At 34.4% G+C, this 21,224-nt stretch overlaps 2 protein-coding genes across 9 annotated transcripts; both read right to left on the reverse strand.

Annotated features, from left to right (window-relative positions):
• Positions 1-1,252: 1,252 nt before the first annotated feature.
• On the reverse strand, positions 1,253-8,649 carry LOC104105383 (vacuolar-sorting receptor 1). Of its 2 annotated transcripts, none has more exons than XM_009613671.4 (12): positions 7,979-8,649; positions 6,372-7,064; positions 5,207-5,295; positions 5,035-5,104; positions 4,867-4,950; positions 4,177-4,253; positions 3,984-4,065; positions 3,797-3,879; positions 3,401-3,467; positions 2,614-2,742; positions 2,311-2,417; positions 1,253-1,616 (listed from the first exon to the last, which is right to left on the reverse strand). In XM_009613671.4, the coding sequence occupies exons 1-12, from the start codon at positions 8,271-8,273 to the stop codon at positions 1,518-1,520; spliced, it is 1,875 nt and encodes a 624-aa protein (XP_009611966.1). In that variant the 5' UTR covers positions 8,274-8,649; the 3' UTR covers positions 1,253-1,517. The 2 variants fall into 2 exon arrangements, with proteins under 2 accessions (XP_009611966.1, XP_009611965.1); XM_009613670.4 differs by having other exon boundaries at positions 2,311-2,423.
• A 5,026-nt stretch (positions 8,650-13,675) lies between these two features.
• On the reverse strand, positions 13,676-20,458 carry LOC104105382 (uncharacterized). 7 transcript variants are annotated; one of them, XM_009613665.4, is made up of 5 exons: positions 20,034-20,449; positions 17,101-18,097; positions 16,466-16,561; positions 15,237-15,373; positions 13,676-14,046 (listed from the first exon to the last, which is right to left on the reverse strand). In XM_009613665.4, exons 1-5 carry the CDS (start codon positions 20,258-20,260, stop codon positions 13,848-13,850), a joined length of 1,656 nt encoding a protein of 551 aa, XP_009611960.1. In that variant the 5' UTR covers positions 20,261-20,449; the 3' UTR covers positions 13,676-13,847. The 7 variants fall into 7 exon arrangements, with proteins under 7 accessions (XP_009611960.1, XP_070043941.1, XP_009611961.1 ...); XM_070187840.1 differs by having other exon boundaries at positions 17,164-18,105; positions 20,034-20,445; XM_009613666.4 differs by having other exon boundaries at positions 17,164-18,097; positions 20,034-20,444.
• Between the last annotated feature and the right edge of the window lie 766 nt (positions 20,459-21,224).

Below are 21,224 nucleotides of genomic sequence, written 5' to 3' on the forward strand. Positions count from 1 at the left end.
GCTAATGCAAGAAAGGTAGAATATAAGGAATGATATTCCGAATATTATTCTTTTGAAAGACACTAAATTTGAATGAACAACGGAAAAAAAGGAAGAGAAAGGCAAAAAAAATACACTTCGTGGGTAAGGGCTTGCAATAATACCTTTGTTAAATCCTCTTCTTTCATATCTTTCATCAATCTCATTGCAAACAATCTTTGCCTTCTTCTATCATTATCATCATCTACTTCTGACTCGAAAAACTGTTAAATGCATTCATATAAAATTTGCAATCTACTTCTATTCAAATTGAAACCCATTTCGCAAAGAAATTAAATTTAAAATTCTAAAATTATAGCATAGGTTTCTTGCTGGTGCACCTTTTACCGATGGTGAGAGATGCTTGCTACTTGCTAGACAAATAAAACTATATGATTGATATGAACCTGGAACAGTTGTGACTACTTTCCCTACAATATTAATTTTAGAATCAATCGTTATATTTATTTAACAAATACCAAAGACTCCTAAACCTAAAAGTAGTCTTAAGTGACAAAAGTTTCCTATTTTAATAATTTTTCTAACGTTACATTTTTTTAATAATATTTTTTTTGGTGTTACATCATTTAAATAAGGAAGGATTTATACAATCCATTTAATAATGGAATTTTTTACATACTTCTAATAAGGAAGAATTTAATGTACAAATTTAGTTTATTTAAAGCTCCTAAATATTAGGAAAAAACTTAAAATGACGACTTTGTTTGATAAAAAATCGATTTTTAAGGGTAAAAAAAACGAACGACATTTTGCTAAGGACCTTCGTGCTTTTAATATAGTATAGATAGATTAATTCCAGCATAAAATCATCAATTGTCTGGTTAACCGCATAAAATAATAATCACTGCATAAGAAACTAATGCAACATTTCTTCACTATTAAATAATATCCCCACCCATTAAGCTATGTGAAAAATGATGTACTATAGCCCCACCCATTAAAACAAGAATACGTATATTAGCAATAGAAGAATTAAACTACTTTAAAACAAAGTAGCCTTAAAATCCTTCATTGTTAATCATTATTAATAATTAATAATCACCGCACAATAGCCGCCCACTATCATTCACTGCATAAAAATGTTGTCATTATTACTCACCGGCATAACAAGTATGTGATTGAAGAGGCATATTATCCCACCTTACCATTTCAAGGCAGAGAAGTAAAGTAAGCTTCCCTTCATGCTGGAAACATTCTCTAAAGTGGCATAATGTTTGTTTCTCAAAAACTTTACCCTCCATTAAGCTTATGTCCAAAGTGAAAGACAATTGTGCATATCCCACTACAGAAAATTTCCCCTATAATAAATTGGGAGTTTATGTGTAATGTTAGGATGAACATATACATAAATAGGACCTCACTGAATGACACAAGCACAAAGAACCTCATGCCAATTGCCAACTGAAAAAAAGAGCTGATCGCGACATCACTTGATGTTACACTCTACCCGCGCAATCATTCTTCAGCGATGACTATTATCAGACATTTCCGTGGGAAACATGATTAGGTACCTCTCCTTGATTATCCAAAGGCATATACTGTGCCATGATGGCGCGGATCTCTGAATCCATGTATCTCTGCATATAAATAGGTTTTCAGGTTACATACACTAGGAAAGAACATAACATGAACTAGAAGCCTACAACACAGATAAAAATGCACTTAAGGCAATGGCCACGTATTTCTGCACGGATCAACAACTGATGAACATGCCACGGATATGGTTGTTGCAGCGCACAGAGTAAGACCCGAATGAACTTGTAATGACTTCGCCATAAAGGGCAGCCCGGGCAGCCCGATGCACAAAGCATCACGCAGGATTCGGGAAAGGGCCGTACCCCTAAGGGTGTGATATAGACAGCCTACCCTAATGCAAGCATTAGTGGCTGCTTCCACGACTCGGACTCGAACCTGTGACCTGTAAAGTTGTGTCAGTGTGACCTATCACTGACACAACTTTACCGTTGCTACAATGCTCCCCTTCAAATAAATACATCACAACATTTCTAAGTTGTTTCCCGTGTTGGGCTCCAAAAGAAGTTGCTCAATCTTGGTTTTATCTGGTGGAATCCTATTCCTTAGATTTCTTCTCGGAAATTCTCAGGTTGACACTTATTCAAAGAGAGTATTATACGTGGATACTTGTACACTCCGATAAACTGACTTGGATTAGCACTAGATTTCCAATTTTCGACATTGTTGTGTATCCCAAACCCAAAGGTCATAGTTGACCAAAATTGAAGAATTAAAAACAAAATTAACAAGACATACCCGGATCCTATACTTGTACACAGCATATGCTCCAACTCCTGCAGCTGCCAAACCCAAGATGATAACCCAAACAAGGCCCCAGCTAAATTCTGTTTTGACATCCTTGCCTGCATCTTTTTAAAAAAAAAGTTAAGATCAAACTACATCGGATTTTGAAATCACAGTACCTTAAAGCTGTTCGTGAAATTCTGTTACAGATAAAGAAGCTAATTGAGCACCACAACCATCACATTATAAAACATTTAACTAGCTTCATCCATTGTTAAAAACATATTTCCATCAATATGAGAACTTCAAACTCACTTATACACGTGTCATGTTCGTGCATGTACAACAAATTGCCTTTGCAACTGCAGTCATAACCACCCCATGTGTTCTTGCATTTGCACTCTGGGCACTGGCATGCCAGCCTTTCTTTGCATTCATCAATATCTGCAAAAGAGCAAAAAGATTTAAAAAAAAAAAAAATCGCATCAGCAAAATATTAGTCATATTGGTACTCCCTCTGTCCCGTTTTACGTAAACTGTTTGACTGGGCATATAGCTTAAAACATTAAGGAAGGCTTTTAACATGTAAACCAAATATATGCAAATTATCAAATTATCCTTTTAATTGAGTGGCGGTGAGAGTTCCACATGTCTTTTCATTTTCTCTATCCCTATAAAGAATGAATGTTTATATTACGTGGTCCCAACAAGTCATGTCCTCAAGGGTAAAATGAAAATACTAAACTCTAACAATTTCAAAAAAGAGAAGGGTGTCATTCTTTTTGGGACACGAAAAAGGAAAGCGTGTCACATAAAATGCTACAGAGAGAGTACTAATAAAGAGCAAGACTATCCCTACCTCTACATCTCTATAGGCATATACAGGATAATGTTTTTCTCGGATGGAAATTAAGATGACGGTTCTACAGAGAAAAAGAAAGTGGAAAACTTTTTGTTGCAATCAAAGAGAACGAAGATTTAAATCCTCAAGTAGATGAAGGTTAAGAAGATTCTAACAGCTGACAACCCCTAGTTATTCCACAAATGCTAACAGCAGCAAATTTCAAAAAATGATATATAATGAATAACAGATTCTCTGTACCTTCACAACTATTCACTCCATCTCCTTTGAATCCAAGTGGACATTTACAACCCTTTGTGTGGTCATCCTAACAAGATAAGGATAAACGTTTAGTTTCCCTGTTCAGAGAATGAAATTGAGACACAAGGAAACTCGTGTAAAGAACAAGTCAAGTAAAACCAGTAAAGTTAGAACCTGTGAGAGCCAAAAAAGAAGGGGGTAATTCAAAGAGGAAAAATTAATTTTCTAGCATCAATTCTCTAATAAAATTAAGAAACAAGAAAATTTCATATTCCAATCCGCTGCTTCAGTAAAACCAGAAGATAGGAAAGGGGTAAGCACCCCTCATAAAAGAAGGGGAATGCCGAAGATTAAAGTTCAAGAGGTAGGTAATTATGCTTGAACGCAGCCTCTTACTATGCAAGCAGAAAATGTCATGCCGTCCTTGGTTCCCTTCCAACAACCTCCATTATTTATTCCACAGCGTAATGCTCCAGATGCTGTCAAACCAAAAGCGCAAAAGATTAAGCCTCTGAAGACAATGCTCATGCATCAGAACAGAGTCTTTATATGACCAAGATTTTGAACATAGATTCTTATGTACCTTCACAGTGAGTATAACCATCACCAACAAATTTTACTCCCTGAACCATTGGGCATTCACATACTTTCCCACGGAAAGTATCCTGCAGCATAAGTGAAATTCACGGCATAGGAAATTAGCTAGCACTAAATTAGATGGAAAGATGCAAAATTATGCTATCATAGCAGTAGTCAAATGAAATATGACTGAATACCCGGCATGCAGTAATGTTAGCAGCCTTGTCCTGCCAGCACCCACCATTTGACTCTAAGCACTCATTTGTTTGTATGTCTGAGAAAGTGTAAAACAACTTGTAAATACCACCTTACCGGAGACCATAGAGCTTATGTACCAGCTCGTCGTGAAGGCTATATCGACTAAATGAAATTGTTTACCAAGCAATAATAGCTAAGTTATGTGTATCAGCAAAATTACTATTTGGAATGTGTCAGATAAGCTAGAGCAAGATCTGCAAGAATCAGCAGTGTGCCTTTGGAGGTGGAAATACAGAAAAATGACTCGACACCTTTTGAACAACAACAACAACCTAGTATAATCCCACTAGTGGGGTCTGGGGAAGGTAGTGTGTACGCAGACCTTAGCCCTACCCTGGGGTAGAGAGGCTGTTTCCAAATGACCCTCGGCATCCTTCCCTCCAAGAACTCCCCACCTTGCTCTTGGGGTGACTCGAACTCACAACCTCTTGGTTGGAAGTGGAGGGTGCTTACCATCAGAGCAACCTACCTTGTCTAACTCGACACCTTTTGAAATTTTAAAAAAAAAAAAAAAACAAGAATGGTTCCCCAATTTATAAAAATTAAATGCATAAAAAAGTATGCAAACACGACTATTGGTGCAATTATAATGTCTTCAAAGCAAAACAGAGAGGATTAAAGGAAATGACCATCGGTTAAACAAATTGCAGGCTCTGTTGTCTCCTCAAAACCGGAACAAATAGCCTTGAGAACTGCTCCCTTGTCCAGTTTGCCTATAAAGAAGATAACATTAAAAAATGAGAATCTCTTTTATTTAGACAAGATACACCTTCTCACTTAAATTCTATGAGTCATACCTCTGTACTGTCTGTTGTTAATCACAAGAGTTGGCAAGATAGTCACATCTCCACGTGAGTCCTTGCCAATCTGAATGTAAAAATTCAATTCAAAAAAATCCATCAGAAACAATAGAGTCGAGGAGGTTAAAAATAGAGCTTCCTATCATTTGTTTTTTTTCCTGACATATACCTGCGCTTCTTGTTCAGCCTTTAGAACAGGGTTGTCAGCATCTGCTTCAGGATCTCCAACGCATTTATCTATCTGTTTTACATCAAAGCCTATTGCAGGGGACAAAAACAAGGTTAACGGTTAGACAAAATCTCAAGTTTACAAAGAAGAAGGAAATTAATTAGCGCAGAACCATATTAACTGAAAACACAAATTATAAAACAATACAAGGCATAATCTTTTCAGCCTAAACTTTTAGCTTTCAAAAAAGAGGTGGACTGATTCTGACAAATAATCCCGTGCTATCAGGAAGTCTGAATATTCTTGAGTTAATACTCAGACTATTGTTATCTTCAGAATATTGTAAAGTGTACCATCAAAACGAAGACAAAATTGGGGATTCTGAAGAGGACTTTTGCGTAATAGAATACTAATAGTAACTAAGCAATTGAGGCTTAGACAAACTTTTTTTTTCTGAGCAAGCAAGAATATTATTCATCAACATCATAGCACCACAGAGGAGAGAGAATATGCTCAGTTACAAAAATGTCCTCTTTTGATAAGTACAGAAAATTTCCTCTTAATCCTGTAGAAAACCGAGAAAATAATATAATGTATCTATATCATTTACATATTTGAAGTTATACCAACAAAACTTTGTAACTCGGAGCCAGTGAGAACAATATTAATCAAGTTGCAAATATATTGTTAGCAAAAATTGATTTTTCTTAAAAGTATCGTTCAGTGTTAAGATTAATTTTGCAATTTCAACCAAAGGGAGATAGTTTCAACTAGGTGTATGTCGATTCCAGCCAAAACAAGATGATAACCAAGCCTAGTATTCAGCTTTATCTCGCTCCGGCTAATCTAAAACTGTATTGATTTATAATCCCAAAAAAATAAATATGTACAATTAATTAGTGCAACAAAATTAGCATCAGAAAGTTGAACTATGCCCAAGACACAGTTCTCGCTGCTCATGGAAAAGCATGTGAAGATAGAAATACTACCAAAATATAGTAACAGCAGTAACTAACCATCACCATCACATTACAAAAGAAAGAGAAACACAAATTGCAGTTGGTAAATTGAACCATTAACATTAAATGTACATCTATACTGGCAATAATGAGCATGAGCTGAAAATTCAAAAGCAGAAACACTAAAAGAAGGAACTCCAACTTACCATGTGATTTGACTACTTGATCTGCACACTCTTTCGTGTACTTCTTCTCTTTCATTGGACACCGGATTGCAAAGTCAGTAACATAGTCCCACCACAACCAGGGCTTGCCACTTTCATTGGCAACCTTGTAAAAGCAAGCTTGGCGCAAATTTTGCAAAACAACATCCTTCCCATCATAACCTTTGCTGAAGTCTTGCTCAGGATCCGGAGCACAGTATCTTCCATGGTTGATGCACTGAGACTTGCATTGCTTGCTCAAAATAAATGCCTCAGGACAATACCACGTTATGTAATGGGGAGTGAACTGCGTATATCCGTTCTGCTCGAGTATCTGGGCGGCGCCTTTGAAATTTTTGACAAACTCTCTCTGGTTCTCACACTTAGGGCCACACTCATCATTACTGTTTGTCCAAAACTCGTACTCAACTCTTTCATCGGGATGTGGAAGCGCCTCTCTCCAATCAAGGTTTATGTTAACCATCTCCCCTTTAGACAGTTGCTTCTTAATGCTATCCCCAAGAGATTGACTAATTAGAGCTGACGGAATAGTTATATTTTGCAGATAATCCGCCTGTGCGTCCTCTTCCTCGGGAGTGTCCATGGTAATCAAAGGTTCACTGCGATCATCGGCAACAAGAATAGCAGCAGCTCCAGCCTTTTGAGCATTCCAAGCCTTTAGTGTGAAATAGCAGTCTGCCCGAGCAGCAGTATACACAGACCGGAAAAGGAAAAGGAGACATATGTTAGATGCGTACATAGTTTAACAAGCTCCACGTTGGTCATCCACCCCTAATTATCCAGACTTAAATACTATTGTTCATGTAGGTGGAGAATTCATTCAGGTTGGAACTTGGAACATATACAACATAGACTAATAAGCAAATCCAGTGAAATACAAAACACAAACATAGAAAAATTTCCTCATGTTCACCGAAAGAGCCAAATACAAGTGCATGCTTATTAGGAAGACTACAAAACAGCGCCCAACTTCAAAAGGTATCACCAATGTAGAAAAAAAGCTTCTTTTTCTTTTCTACTTCTCTTTGATCGGTTTGGCTTTGTAAGAATGCCGTTACTGCATTTTTCGAAATATTCGAAGATTGATAACAGAGAGCAAAAACTTTTTGAGGTATATTAACAGGCTAAAAGTCCAAGATATAGGAAATCTAAACTAGAGAATCCCTAATTGCCTCAAAAGACAGTTCAACATGGAAATGATAAGGGCCTGAAGAATTAACTTAAATAGCCGTCCACCCAACCGTTTAAACTAAAAATAGCCAGCGGATATATAATACATGTATAATTCATGTATACTGGCTAGAAAAAGTAATCAGTGAATCCGGCCGACTATTTCTGTGAAGATCCCTAGAGTAAAATGGATACAAATGATATACCATATAGCCCACTGAGGCAAAGTTGATTGACATAAACAAACCTGATATCAGATTACATAAGTTATCAAGAAAAACAAAATCAAGATAATCTATATAATCCTAAGCACCCAAATAGATAAAATGCACCTAACAATCATCATTAAAATCAATCAGTACATACAAAATTAAAGTAAAAATTCCAATTAAAAGGGGCAGAAAAGTCAGAAACTTTACCTCCGCGATCAACAAGAACAAAGACAGGCATGCTACCAGCCTTAGATTTAAATGAAATATCAGCACTTTCAAAGCTCTTACATGACTTTTGATTAGCTTTAGGGTACGCAACATTACCAACCAGTGTTCCTCCATATTGTGGGACCCCAAAATTCCCAATTGCACACTCATACACATCTTTGATTGATTCTGGTGAAGTTACTCTCAAGCTATTCTTTTCAACCACAAATCTACCATAACATGACCCAATTACAAGAAACCAAATACACACTAAAAACCCTAGCTTTTTCTTCATCTTGGACGAAAATAACAATGACCCAGATGAACAAAAGTCAAAATTAACACCTAGAAGCTGTCAAAATTAGATCTTTACAGCAAATTGATTATACCTAAATCATGTATTTGGTGATCTAAGGAAAAAAAGAATCACCTTTATTGACCTAGGTAGAGAATTTATTGATAGAGTGGAGAAAATGGAAAAGAAAAAAACAAAAAGAGTGGAAAAGTTCAGAATGGAACGTGTAAACTGTGCTAAAGTAAGGAAATGTTTATTTGAGTCCCGACACGAATTATCAGGTTGATAGTTTCATATTCTCTCCGCTGAGTTCTGGATTTTTTATTCTCTTGTTTTTTCTCTCGCTAACTTCCAGAAAGTCTTTAGATGAAAGGGCAGACTGATTCTATTAGTAGTAGATCTAAATAGCTACTTTATCAATGTCCTAATCAAAGATTTGGACTTTTTCTTCTCACCTTTTTTATGATTACTGCAAAAATATGTACTTTACCTATCGCGTGTTGTCTCTTTGTTTTAAGTTATGTGGTAAAGTCTAAGGTTTGAAATTTAGAAAAGAAATAAATGTAGTTATAAATCGGTCCGATTTACTGTTTATTTTTTCTAATTGATATACATAAATTATATAGTATTGATTATACACAGTTATACACATGTTGTATATGATATATATATATATATATATATATATATATATATATTATATATATATGCTGACTATTTTTAATTTAAAAAATTAGGTGTGCGATTATTTGGGTTAAATCTATAATTATTATAAAAATATTTATTAATAGTAAGATGAAAGTTTAAGTTATATTATCTCATAATTTAGAAAGTTGTAATTGTTTTTTGAAACTTACTAAAGAAGATATTGTCATTTAAAAAGTCTAATAATTTTTAATTATTCAAAATTTGTAATTAGTAATACTTCTACTTTCTAATTATATAATTTATTTTCAAGTATTTTAATTTTTTTTAGACATTCGACTTTACAACAAGAATTAGATACTTTAACTTTGTTCTTGAGCCGCACTTTTTTGCGAGCTGATGAATGTATTTCTACAACCCGAAAATAGAGGAAAGAAAAAAAATTAAAATAATAAGATATTTGTTACTTATGAATATTGTTTTGTCCTTAATTAATGGTTAAGAAGATGATGAGGTATGGCGGCTTTTATTGCCTTTGGGACCAATGATGGTGGGACCCTATGAGGTGGCTCCTCCAATAGGATCCTTAGGCATAATCCACGTGTAATGTCCAATAAATATTCTGATTTCTAACTTTGATAGTAATTATACTTAATCATAATAAACTAATATAATTTTGCAAATAATAATGTAGACAATATTCTATTACTTCAAAGTTAAAATATTAATTGAAGCTTTGTAGCAAATTTGAATCGTGTCTCTTCTAAAAGATTTTAAGAATTTCATTTAGTCAAATTTTCAATATATCAAGAAAAAAGGATAAAGACTTGTAATTTGTAAATAGAATAATCTTCTCATTAAAATGAGGGGTAGGCCAAGTTTTCCTCTTTATATGTATTTATTTATTTATTTTATTGCTAATAATAATCTAATAGTAGAGGACGGGAATAGTAATTATGGGTATTTGGTGCAACTATATGGATAACTACTTCTAAAACGTGTAGCATTCCAACGCCACGTGCAAATGGTCAACTTGACATTGCTTTGAGCTTTTAAAAAAAGAAATGAAGAAATAGAAAAGAGAAAACAAAAGAAAGAGAATCCAGTCTAGAGTAAAAACAATATACTAATATCATAAAAAAAGTTTTGGTACCTAACATGCCAAAACGCCGGTCTTGGACGGGGAGTTAGGTCGCAAACCAATTTTTCTTGGAAAAAACGACTATTAGTCCATTATTTTTTTTCCTTTTTTCATAAAACTTTTGAACGTGAGAAGGCTCGTAATTACAGTGTTAGGAATTTTATTAAGAGATTTCAAAATATAAAGTAGTAGAAGAGAAGACCTTTCTATAAGAAATAAAAAGTTCATTCTTAAGAGTTAAGACTTAATTTGTCAGGGACAAAGCAATAATATCAATGATGGCTCCAAATTTTATTCCTCAAATAACTTTTCTTCATTTTTCCTCAAAATATGTTCATTGCTTATTACCATTCAGGTAAAAGGTAATCAGTAGAAGACTATGTAATAAATATATAAACAATGAAGACTATAAGGAATTCTTAATTTATTAAGAAATAGGCCAAATATATAGACGGCCCTTTAAAGTTGGTTTTAAATTCAATTTTAACACCTTAACTTAGTCAGTTTCCTATTAAGCACTTAATCTTAACATAAACCGTACCTATTAGATACAAATACTGAGGTGGCAAAGTGAGTATATCACACTTCTTTTTGAGAGCGTGGATACAAAATATTGAGTGTCAATTGAAGATTAGGCTATAATTTTTCTTCCATCTCCTTTATTTGGCTTCTCTGCAAATATCACCCCATCACGCCACCTCCATAGCCATTGTCTTCATCACCACCTCATTCTCACCTCCACCGTTTTGGCCAATTTCACCACATGTACTTTCACAGCATAAGCACCTCCATCTCCCACCGAACTATCACCGTGAAAATCACTTCGAACTCCACCACCTCTCCACCGTTAGAAACAAAACTTCGCATCATAATATCAAAACTCCACAGCTTCTTCAAACAATTCTAGACTAGATACACCCAAATTCGCAATTTCAAGCTGGTAATTTATAAATTTCTCATTAAAGAAGAAATCAAAACACCAACATAATAATACCTAGATGAAATTGAAAAGGAAAAATAAAAATAACAGAGGATAAAGAATTGAAATAGAGGATAAATTTTTTCAAGGGTTGGCGTCTTATTTTAGGACAAAAAAAGTTCTTGAGAAGTTCCACCGGAAAAGTAGCAAGTAAGACTCCATTAATGGGGTATGATCATGGATTTAAAATAAATGACAGTGATAGACTTTTGCCGGAGAAACCAGAGGGGTCAACGACATCGGTGTGGAACTTCACCTACTGTCGTTCTCTTAGACAAATAATAGAAAAAATGGTTAAAAGAGAGAGTTTACTAATGAGAGAGATTTGACAGAGAAAGAGACCGATTGATGATTGGGAGGGGTTCATTTAGAGAAAAAGACGATGGGAGAGGCAAGGTGGAGAAGGAAAAAAGTTTATATTTTTTGGGGGTATATTGTTAATATATTATTTGGGTTAAAACAGGTGTTGTTATTTGATTTATTTTTTTTGTCACGTCATCACGCTTGACTTCACGCTGTTACTTTTGTTTACTGGTGGTTAGACGATGGCCTAATAGGTAGAGTTTATGTTAGGATTAAGTGTTTAATAGGAAACAGTTTAAGTTGAGGTGTCAAAATGGAATTTGGAGCCAACTTTAAGGGCTCTCTATGTATTTGGCCCAAGAAATATAAGTATGAAATATTTAAAATGACATTATTGAATAGTATGTATTAAGAGATAGATCACCTTCATAATAAAAAGTTACATAAATAAACTTAGTAAGTTGAAAGCTGCAAATTACGTCCCCAAAAAGGGAACTATATAACTTGTTTGGCCAAGTTTCTCCAAATCCAAAAATACTTCTTTTTTTTTTTTCAAAAAAGTATTTTTTTTTTCAAGTTGAAGTGTTTGGCCAAACTTTTAAAAGAAGTGTTTTTGAGTAGAAACAAAAGAAGTTTTAGAGAAATAGAAAAAAGTAGATTCTTTCCAAAAACACTTTTTTTAAAAACACTTTTGAGAAAAATACACTCAGAAGCAGTTTCTAAAAGTTTGATCAAACACTAATTGCTGCTCAGAAGTGCTTTTCAAATTAATTAGTCAAACACAAACAACTTCTCACCAAAAGTACTTTTGAGAAAAACACTTCTCAAAATAAGCTGATTTTTGTAGCTCGGTCTAACAGACTATTAAGCGGATAGAATTTGTCTCCTCTTTCCGCCTTAGGTAAAATTTTAAATTTAAGCACTTTTTCGATTTTTAGGAGTTGATAAGGGTTGCTCTAGTGGTGAACACCCTCCACTTCCAATCCAGAGATTGTGAGTTCGAGTCACCCCAAGAGCAAGGTGGAGAGAGGGAGCCGAGGGTCTATCGGAAACAACCTCTCTACCCCAGAGTATGGGTAAGATCTGCGTACACACTACCCTTCCCAAACCCCACTAATAATATAATATTGGGTTATTGTTGTTGTTATACATAGTAGGGGTTGTTGTCGTGAAACTTGACCTCCCCCCTTTTCAATTATTATTTGATATGACCACGTGTTATGGCCTTCACACGCACTAATTTGTAGATGTAAACTTGTGATGAAGGCGTTGAAAGAGAAAGAGACATACAAAAAAATCAATAGAGAGAAGTTATTTCACAATTTTTAGAATATATCAAAATCCAGGCATATCTAACAAAAGTTAAAAAATAATGAACCGTATGAATGATACTAAACAGAAGACTAGTGCTTACAAAAAGACTCTTAATATATTAGAAATATAACTATACCCCTATTGTTAGATTATTATAAAATACTACAGAGTATTGAAATATTACGGACCCATACATACAATTTATGATATTGAAGATTTATACACCAATTTTAGTATAACTTTGTACCACTTTAACATGGAATAACTAATCCATGTATAAGTTATACGTGGATAAAACAACAAAATGACAAAAGTATCCTTATCTTTTTTCTAGAAACCTATGAAAGTAAAATATCCAAGGATATATTTGTAAACTCATAGTCTTTTAGTTTAAAAAATAAATAAATATTTTATATGATATCTTGTATATCCAGTTTTAGTACAATGAATCCAACACACAATAAGAAATAATTTATGCATTACTAATTCATATATTAATCCCTGCATTAGTATTCCATGTATAACTTATTTCGAATCAAACGACCCCTTAATGTTTTAAACACTCGGAATTAACGCAGATTCATCTATACTCCTTACTAGAAGCTCAAAAAAATTCAACCGCATTTCAACCCAAAAGACTCAAAAGATCATCACACTCGGCATTTTAAACTTCCTCATACAAGTAAAAGCCTACCACAAAAGGTTTTGACACAAAATACAAAACTAGCAGAAGCAGGGCAAGAACATTTTCTCAAGCAAAACATGTGATGCAATTGACATTACAAGAAATTGCTGAAATGAGTTTATTGGATAGCAGCGACACCTGGGTTCGTTTATTCAGCTCTAGGCATATATATACATATACAGTTGCTTTAACTCAATCATCTCTGCCTACTTCTTTTCGTAGGCCACCGCAGCTGAATGCGAAAGCTTGTGGTGGTATCGGTGAATAGAAGTTTGAGTACAACATGAAACCCTCAGAGGTTAAAAGCTTGGATAGGGGAAAGAAATAAGAGTCCGTGGCAGCCGAATATATTCAGCCTAACATAGATTTCAATATGTACAAGTTTAACTACATTTTTCGCGACTCACAACAGCCGTCGTTACTTTTGTACATGGCATACAAGTGATGTAAGAGAATTGAAATTGAAAATACAAACCAATTGTTGTTCCTGAGGGGCCGAGGATGACACTACTCACGCTTATCCTCCTCGGGATCTTCTCTTTGGTCACTTATAATCTCTGTCGAAGCAGACCCTTTCTTTTCTTTTCTTTCAAGCATGGTCCCTGAGTCACTAATAACCCTCACTCCGGCCATTACCCTCACTCCAGTTGTGAGAGAGAGAGCTTCCTCATCGTAATCATCTTCAGTTTCCCCAGCATACGCATACCTAAAGTAAACAAGCAAAAAACAATTTTAGCCTAAGTTTCTCGGACTCTGGTAGGGGTAGGGTCTGCGTACACACTACCCTCCCCAAATTCCACATTGTGGGATAATACTGGATATGTTGTTGTTGTTGCTCGAACTCGGGTGCGGGCATCTGATACGAGCACTGATCCAAGTGTCGGATTCAGCAAAATCTAAAATTTAAGACTCGGGGGTGCGGATCTAGGTATGGATACGGGTGTAAGGATTCGGCTAAAAAAATTCAAAATTATAAAAAATAAAGCCATAAGTCCGAACTCAAAACACGACCCCTTGAATTCTTGTTTTTTCTGGAACACAAAGCAGCAAATATGACACAAAAGTACTACAATATTGAAGGTATGCCATTTTCCATGTCTTAAATCTGTTTTATTTTTAATTTTGAGAAATAAAAATCTCAAGTTCCCCCAAATTTGTCGATGGACTCAGGTCAAAGTATCCGAAGTTAGTTGACCGAATCCGGGACGTATCCCGCTCCCGCACCGCTCCCGTCCCGTGTCGAGACGGGTACGGCACCAAAAACGAAGAATCCGCGCAACTTAGATTTTAGTAGATAATTCCTAGTTACATAGATGCAGATCTATACTTAAATCAACCATGAGTTTGCTATTCCTGCTACACAAGTAGGAGTAATAATGTTTCTCCACTAAAATTAACCAGAAAGACTCTGGAAAACTTAAACAGCAACAGAATCTCAATACTGGAGAAACTCCATAAACCTATTCATTATAAATGAATTTTGAACACTAAATAGATAGCTATAATAGACATTGGAAGATTTGTGACCGATAGATAGTTACTCTTCTCATACACTTTTTTCATTTATAGACCACAATTTCTGCAAAATTGACATTTTAAATTGCCTGCATCTTTCTATTGCTCAATTTATCATCGGTGATACATCCTTTATAATACGTGTCATGCCTGAACATTCTATGTCACAAAAGTTCAATCAGACACCAAAAATTAGAAAATATTGTCGAGCACAATACCTATTTAATAATCATAAAACTTGAATGGCCCATGTCAAGGTTACAATTGATAATAACAAAAAACTGGGTTGACTAGTGTTAACAACAAATATCAACGATTTTGTCAAACATTTTCATAGAAAGGCTAATTGAAAGAAAGAAAGGTTCAAGTTAAAACATCTACCTGGTTGGATTACTTGAAGGAGCCCAGAGGATACATATTACTACCAACAATGAAAAGGCAAGCAAACTCCAGAAAGCTGGAATAATCCAGGAAATTCGCCATAGCTCACTTAACGGGTCGCTAGCATTGAAGTACAGCTGAACCAGAATATAGATGAGTGATATGAAAGAAGCATTATTCTTGCACACGTGTCGGCTTAAAAAAACCATTAAATAACATGACCACAGGTAACTCGCTGACATCTCTTCCTCATGTTATCGAATGCAAGGATGAAAAATGACAGGGCGTCGAAAAGGTATTTAAATTTCCACGCTCTACCCACCATTACTCTCACCCACCCGATATATTTAATGTACCACTTTAGTATATTCTTCCCAAATTTCATCAACTGAATCTCACAGTATCCAAACATGCCAATTACCAAGATACCTATGAATAAGAGAGAGAGAGAGAGAGCGCTTTGTAGAGAAGTCAAGATAAGTAAAAGAACGTGTATATGTTATCCCTATAAACCAGGGCCGGCTCTAACGTTGTTCCAAGTAAGGCTTTTTGCCTTAGGCCTCCAAATTTTGGGGGCCCCATTTTTTTAGAAATAATAGGTTTATAAGTATTTAAAAAAAATAATATTTAGTACTTTTCACACAAAAGTAGAGTTTTTCTATAACAATTGCCTCAAAGAAAAGAAGTTTTTCAAGATTATAATTGATAAAATCTTACTGAGATAAACAATGTCTCAAGGTAGATTAAATGAGTTGACTATATTATCAATTGAAAAGGAATTATTAGAGGAAATTGATTATAAAAAATTATTAACAATTTTGCATCTCGAAAAGATAGAAAAATAAGACTTCAATTAAAATATACTCATATCATAACTTTCTTTTAAAAATTTAGGCCTCACATTAAACTTTGGCTTTAGGCCACACGTGTGTTTCAGCCGCCCCTGCTATAAACTATCATCAAAGTACAAACAAGATGCGCTACGATATCCTCACCCGCCCTTCTTGCTATGTAAGTTCTGTTTACTTACCATACCCACATCTTCAACAAGTACTAAGGTTTCAACTATCACATACCTTTACCTTCATTTTAACCAAAAGACGCTACTCCTATGTGTATCGTGGAACTTACCACCACTAATTAGGAGAGGGATCTCATAGATAGGCCGCATTTCATGTATTTGGATTTTGGAGACCATTTTTTGTATTCAGAAATTGAAATTAAATTACCTCATAGCCAACCCAAGCAATGGAAAGCAGCACAAAAATTGCAAGGGAATTGGTAAACTTTCTATAAAGATCAAGTTTTGCCATGCTTTTCCGCATCTGCAGTTAAGAGTGACAAAATAATCAATAACTGAATGAAATAATTACACGAACTACAGTAATAAAGTCAAATACGTCTCGTGTTAAAAAGTTTAGATTAAGAAATAGATTAACTAAATTAATTATATCAAGAAGGTTGTGTACTCTCTTCTCTTCTGTTATTGTTTACCCCTTACTCTTTAGCATTTCTTGTAAGCTAAATCCTATCTTGTGCGCCAAGATGTAATATGTTCATATTTTAACATTATGACAAAATCAACAAATATGGAAAGAATGAACACATACACACACATATAAATGTATAATTACTTTTTTTTAAGATATGGAGAGAATATATAATAACATATTTGCAGAAACATGCATATATCTATTTGGATAAAACGAGAAAGAAGACTTGACGCACAAAAGGGTTCAAAGCCTATATGATGACCAAGTCATTTGTAGATTGTCTGGGTGAAAAATGCACACAGTTACAACTATCATAATCCCATCCAAACTGCTAAATCCAAAAGAACTGACAGAATTGCGCCAACACTCACATTTGCACGGTTTGGTAAGATCATACAAGCAATGGAAATCATCATTTTACTCCAAACATCTACCTGTAATTTTTCCAATGTCTTGGATAATGATGAGAATATCCACAAAATAACCGACGCATCCAAGAAAACAACAGGAAGCACCAGATATATCTTGGTTTTCCTTGAGAAGTCATTGATGCTGCCCAAATGCTCCACAAGTTCAAGTGCCTCAGTGGCAATAAAATACATTAGGCATAAAAGATACACTTTTGAGGTTACGCCACCAAGCGTAGGCCGAACAACACCATAACCCATTGAAACGACTAAAAGAAGTGCACGAGACAACGTCTTCTTTACAGCAGTCATTGTGACTGCCCATATCGTAATTACCATAGGTCTGCTTCCTGTGGCATTAAGATTTGCATATTCAAAATACCAGAGAGCCATTTCAGACATGCCAAGGGCAATAACAGCAGTAATCTGATAATGTAGCTGTATAACATCCTTCCAAAACTGGACAAACTTCAGGAACCAGAATAGACCAAGTACAAGATAGGCTAAAGAAGCAAGTCCGTAGAAAGTCATCAACGGTACCATTCTCCCTGGTAAGTATCCATCTGGATTTTTCCAAACTGTTCTTCCTCTGATTATTGTTCCCTTAAGTGCTGGGTCACAAAACATGAAATAAAGATAGTACATCCCAGTACTATTTATTTCAACTGTTGCGGGAAGCATATTAGCTTCCTGATTCTTTCCTTCAAAATACGTCTGAATACGTAGTGGCCACAGTGGGTTGTCTTGGTTGTGCTGGATCATAACCTCTCCTACCGTGCAGAACTTTTCTTGAGCAAGTTTTGGAGTACAACACAGTGCATTAGACTTTGCAAAAGCATCTCCAATCTTTTCTCTGTCTCTGACCTCAAGAATGATAGTTTCAATCAAACCAGTTCGACTCTGCATCTCATTTGTTGCATCAGCAGATTCCTTTGTCCTCAAAAAAACAATATCTTCAAATCTGCAAAGCTAAAATCAACCGTGAGGTATGAATCTCAAGGTCCATAGAAGATTATTGAAATAAACGAACCAGAAAGAATATGCTAGTATATAAAAATCTCAAAATAAAATTACTACCCAGCTAAGAAGCAAGAAATTTATCAAAGAAGCTATTAAAGAAACCATAAAACTTCTTAGTGAGTATGTTAAACACGATAGAGTAGCTCAGGCTCCGCGAAATGTGTTTTTCGAGAGAAGTGAAGTAAACTTAAACAGTAAAAAGAAGATGTTTTCCCATTACCAGCATTTGTATGAGCATCACAGTGATCAAACAATTGCACCATTTAATCTTTAATATGTTAAACATAATACATGCAGACACTCATATAATGGTAAATACTAAATACTACTCTTTCTGTCCCATTTCACGTAGCACACTTTCCTTTTTAGTTTGTCCCAAAAAGAATGGTACATTTTCATATTTAGAAATAATTTAACTTTAAAATTAAAATGACCCTTAATGAAATGATTTGTAAGACATATCCTAAATTTATCCATGGCTAATCTTGGAGCCAAAGCATACTAGCTTGGAGCCAAAGAATAAAAGTATTTTCTTTTATTCTTTTTTTCTTTACTTGGAGACCAAGAACATTGCCCTATAAATATAGGCCATCTTACTTCATTTGAATCATCCCATATTTTGATTAGAAACTCATTTTGAGTATTCTTGTGATAGAGAGTTTTGTTATATTCCATAGAGTTAGTGTTGGGAAACACTTTGAGTGAACCTGTTCTTTGTGAGTGATTGTAGCGAGGTTATTCTCTTGAGATATATTTTGGGATAATTAAAGTTTCATCTCTAATTTTGTACTCTCTTTTGTGTACCGGTTATTATAGTGAAATTGCTCCTCTCCACTTGTGGACGTAGGTCACCTTGATCAAACCATGTTAAATTTTGTGCCTTCATTATATGCTTTAATTGTCGTTATTATCAACTTGCATTGCCTTTGTTATCGTCATTATAATATTGTTTGGCTAAATTCTGCATTACTCGGGTTCCCGATCCTAACATGATCTATAGTCCCACAAATAATTTTAGACTACAAGATTTCTTTTTTAAACTTTGTGACCTATCAAACGGTGTCATATAAATTGGAGCGGAGGAAGTATTAGTTAGGCCATCTCCAACCCACCTCCATTTTTACATTCAAACTCCATTTTCGAGTCAAAAATGGAGGAATTTTGCTCCAACCCAGCTGCAATTTGCCTCCATTTTGGAGGGTGAACAGTGTCACTCCAAATTTGGAGTGACACTATTCATCCACTCCATCACTAGTCCCTATTATTTTATTTATTATTTATTATTATTTAACCCTTTTAATTTATCATATTATATATATATCTAATTATGTTTATGTAATATCTCAATGATTTCACTTTTATTTGAATTATCCATTAATATGTATAATCTATAATATTTACTTACAAATTATATTATATAAATTTTATGGTATAAAATAATTTTATTTTAAATGGTTATATAAGAAAGAAATATGAATTATATGGGATGGATATGTAAAAAAGAAAAAAAGAAAGGATTTGTTTAATGGAAATAAGAAAATAAAATTTAAATAAAAGATAATAATGTAATATAAAAGAGATACCTGTTTCTGGTACACCCAAATATAAAAAGTAATATTCTTGTTTGGAGTAAAAAATGGAGTAAGGGTTGGAATTAGTTTAATACATTTTGGAGTAAAATTTGGAGTGAAGGATTGGAGATACCTTAGAAGCATAATGATCAATCAATCAGTCAACTAAGCTTCAATTAAAAACTAGCTGGGGTCGATAAAATGAATTATTTATGTGCACTAAAATAGAGTAGTATAATAAAGATAATTGCAAAAATGAAACTCTGTGAGGGGCGCGTGTGTAAGAGAAATAGCGCGTGGAGGTACCTGATGAAGGATTTTCCTTCAAGGGGTTTATCAGGGGAAGCATTTGAGGACGATTTGGAAGCATAGAGACCCTCAGTTCCACCATGGAAGAAGAAAGCGTTGGACTTTGGAATAAATTGCTCATCTTTGTACTCGTGAATTGAAGCTAATACGTTACTGATTAAGTTGAATGTATAGAAGAGTAGAATTAGAGAGCCTATCGATAACTCGGAAGTGCCGTGTTTCATTGATTGTTTCGCCGTCTTTCGCCGTGTGCGGTGGAGCAAAGGTGGTTGTGTTTGGTGGCAGTACAGTTCAGTAGAAGCAGAGAAACCAAACAGAATCTAACATAGAGCTGACGTCGAACTTACTAGAGTCATTTAATCCTCCATAACGACGTCGTTCCTTTGAATTTAATTCTTCTCAATCAAATAAAGAGTTTTATTCTCATTAAAAAGAAATTCGATTTTTATTCTCTCTCTTAAAATTAGAGTATCAAAAGCTTGAGTTGATATTTTAGGCTAACTAAGTCGCCAATGGATTCATAAGAAAACTTTAGTAATGTTTTTTTTATAAAAAAGATTGTTTGATTTGTTATCTATAGTTTTATACGATTTTTCTCTCTATTTAAAAAAACAGAGAACCTTTAATTTGGTGATTAAACAAAATAACAGAACAAGCAACTGAAAAAAGTAATTATAAATTGAACAAATTGTGCTATGATATATTGTTTAGTCTAAATTGATCGAATTCAGTTTGATCCAAGTTGAGTTGGATTGTTGCTCATTACTTTATCCGTTAGAATACGTCTAAAATTAGCTCAATTTATAAATTTGACAAAAATTCAGAGAAGAGTATGACTAAATTCATTTGGCCAAAATACATAATTGTCCCATCCCCGAAACTCAACTTTTTGGCTTTTTTCCTAAAATATAAATAAATTTAAAAAATATACATTTTGTCGACTATTAATTTTAGAAGCGACTAACAATTTACATTAAATTATTTATATTTCTTGTGGTTCATTCCTTAAAAAAAAATTGAATGTTATCACTAATCACACAATTAGGCCATATTGAACGGATGCCTTCCCAATTGGTTTCGACCTCAAAGAATGACACTGCACCAAGACAATTAGGGATATACAAAGAAAACCGATAAATCACACTAAATCGATAATCCGAGTTAAATCGAAAAAAAAATCTAATGTGG

This window comes from Nicotiana tomentosiformis, chromosome 10, assembly GCF_000390325.3.
Source record: "Nicotiana tomentosiformis chromosome 10, ASM39032v3, whole genome shotgun sequence".
Classification (NCBI taxonomy): Eukaryota; Viridiplantae; Streptophyta; class Magnoliopsida; order Solanales; family Solanaceae; genus Nicotiana; species Nicotiana tomentosiformis.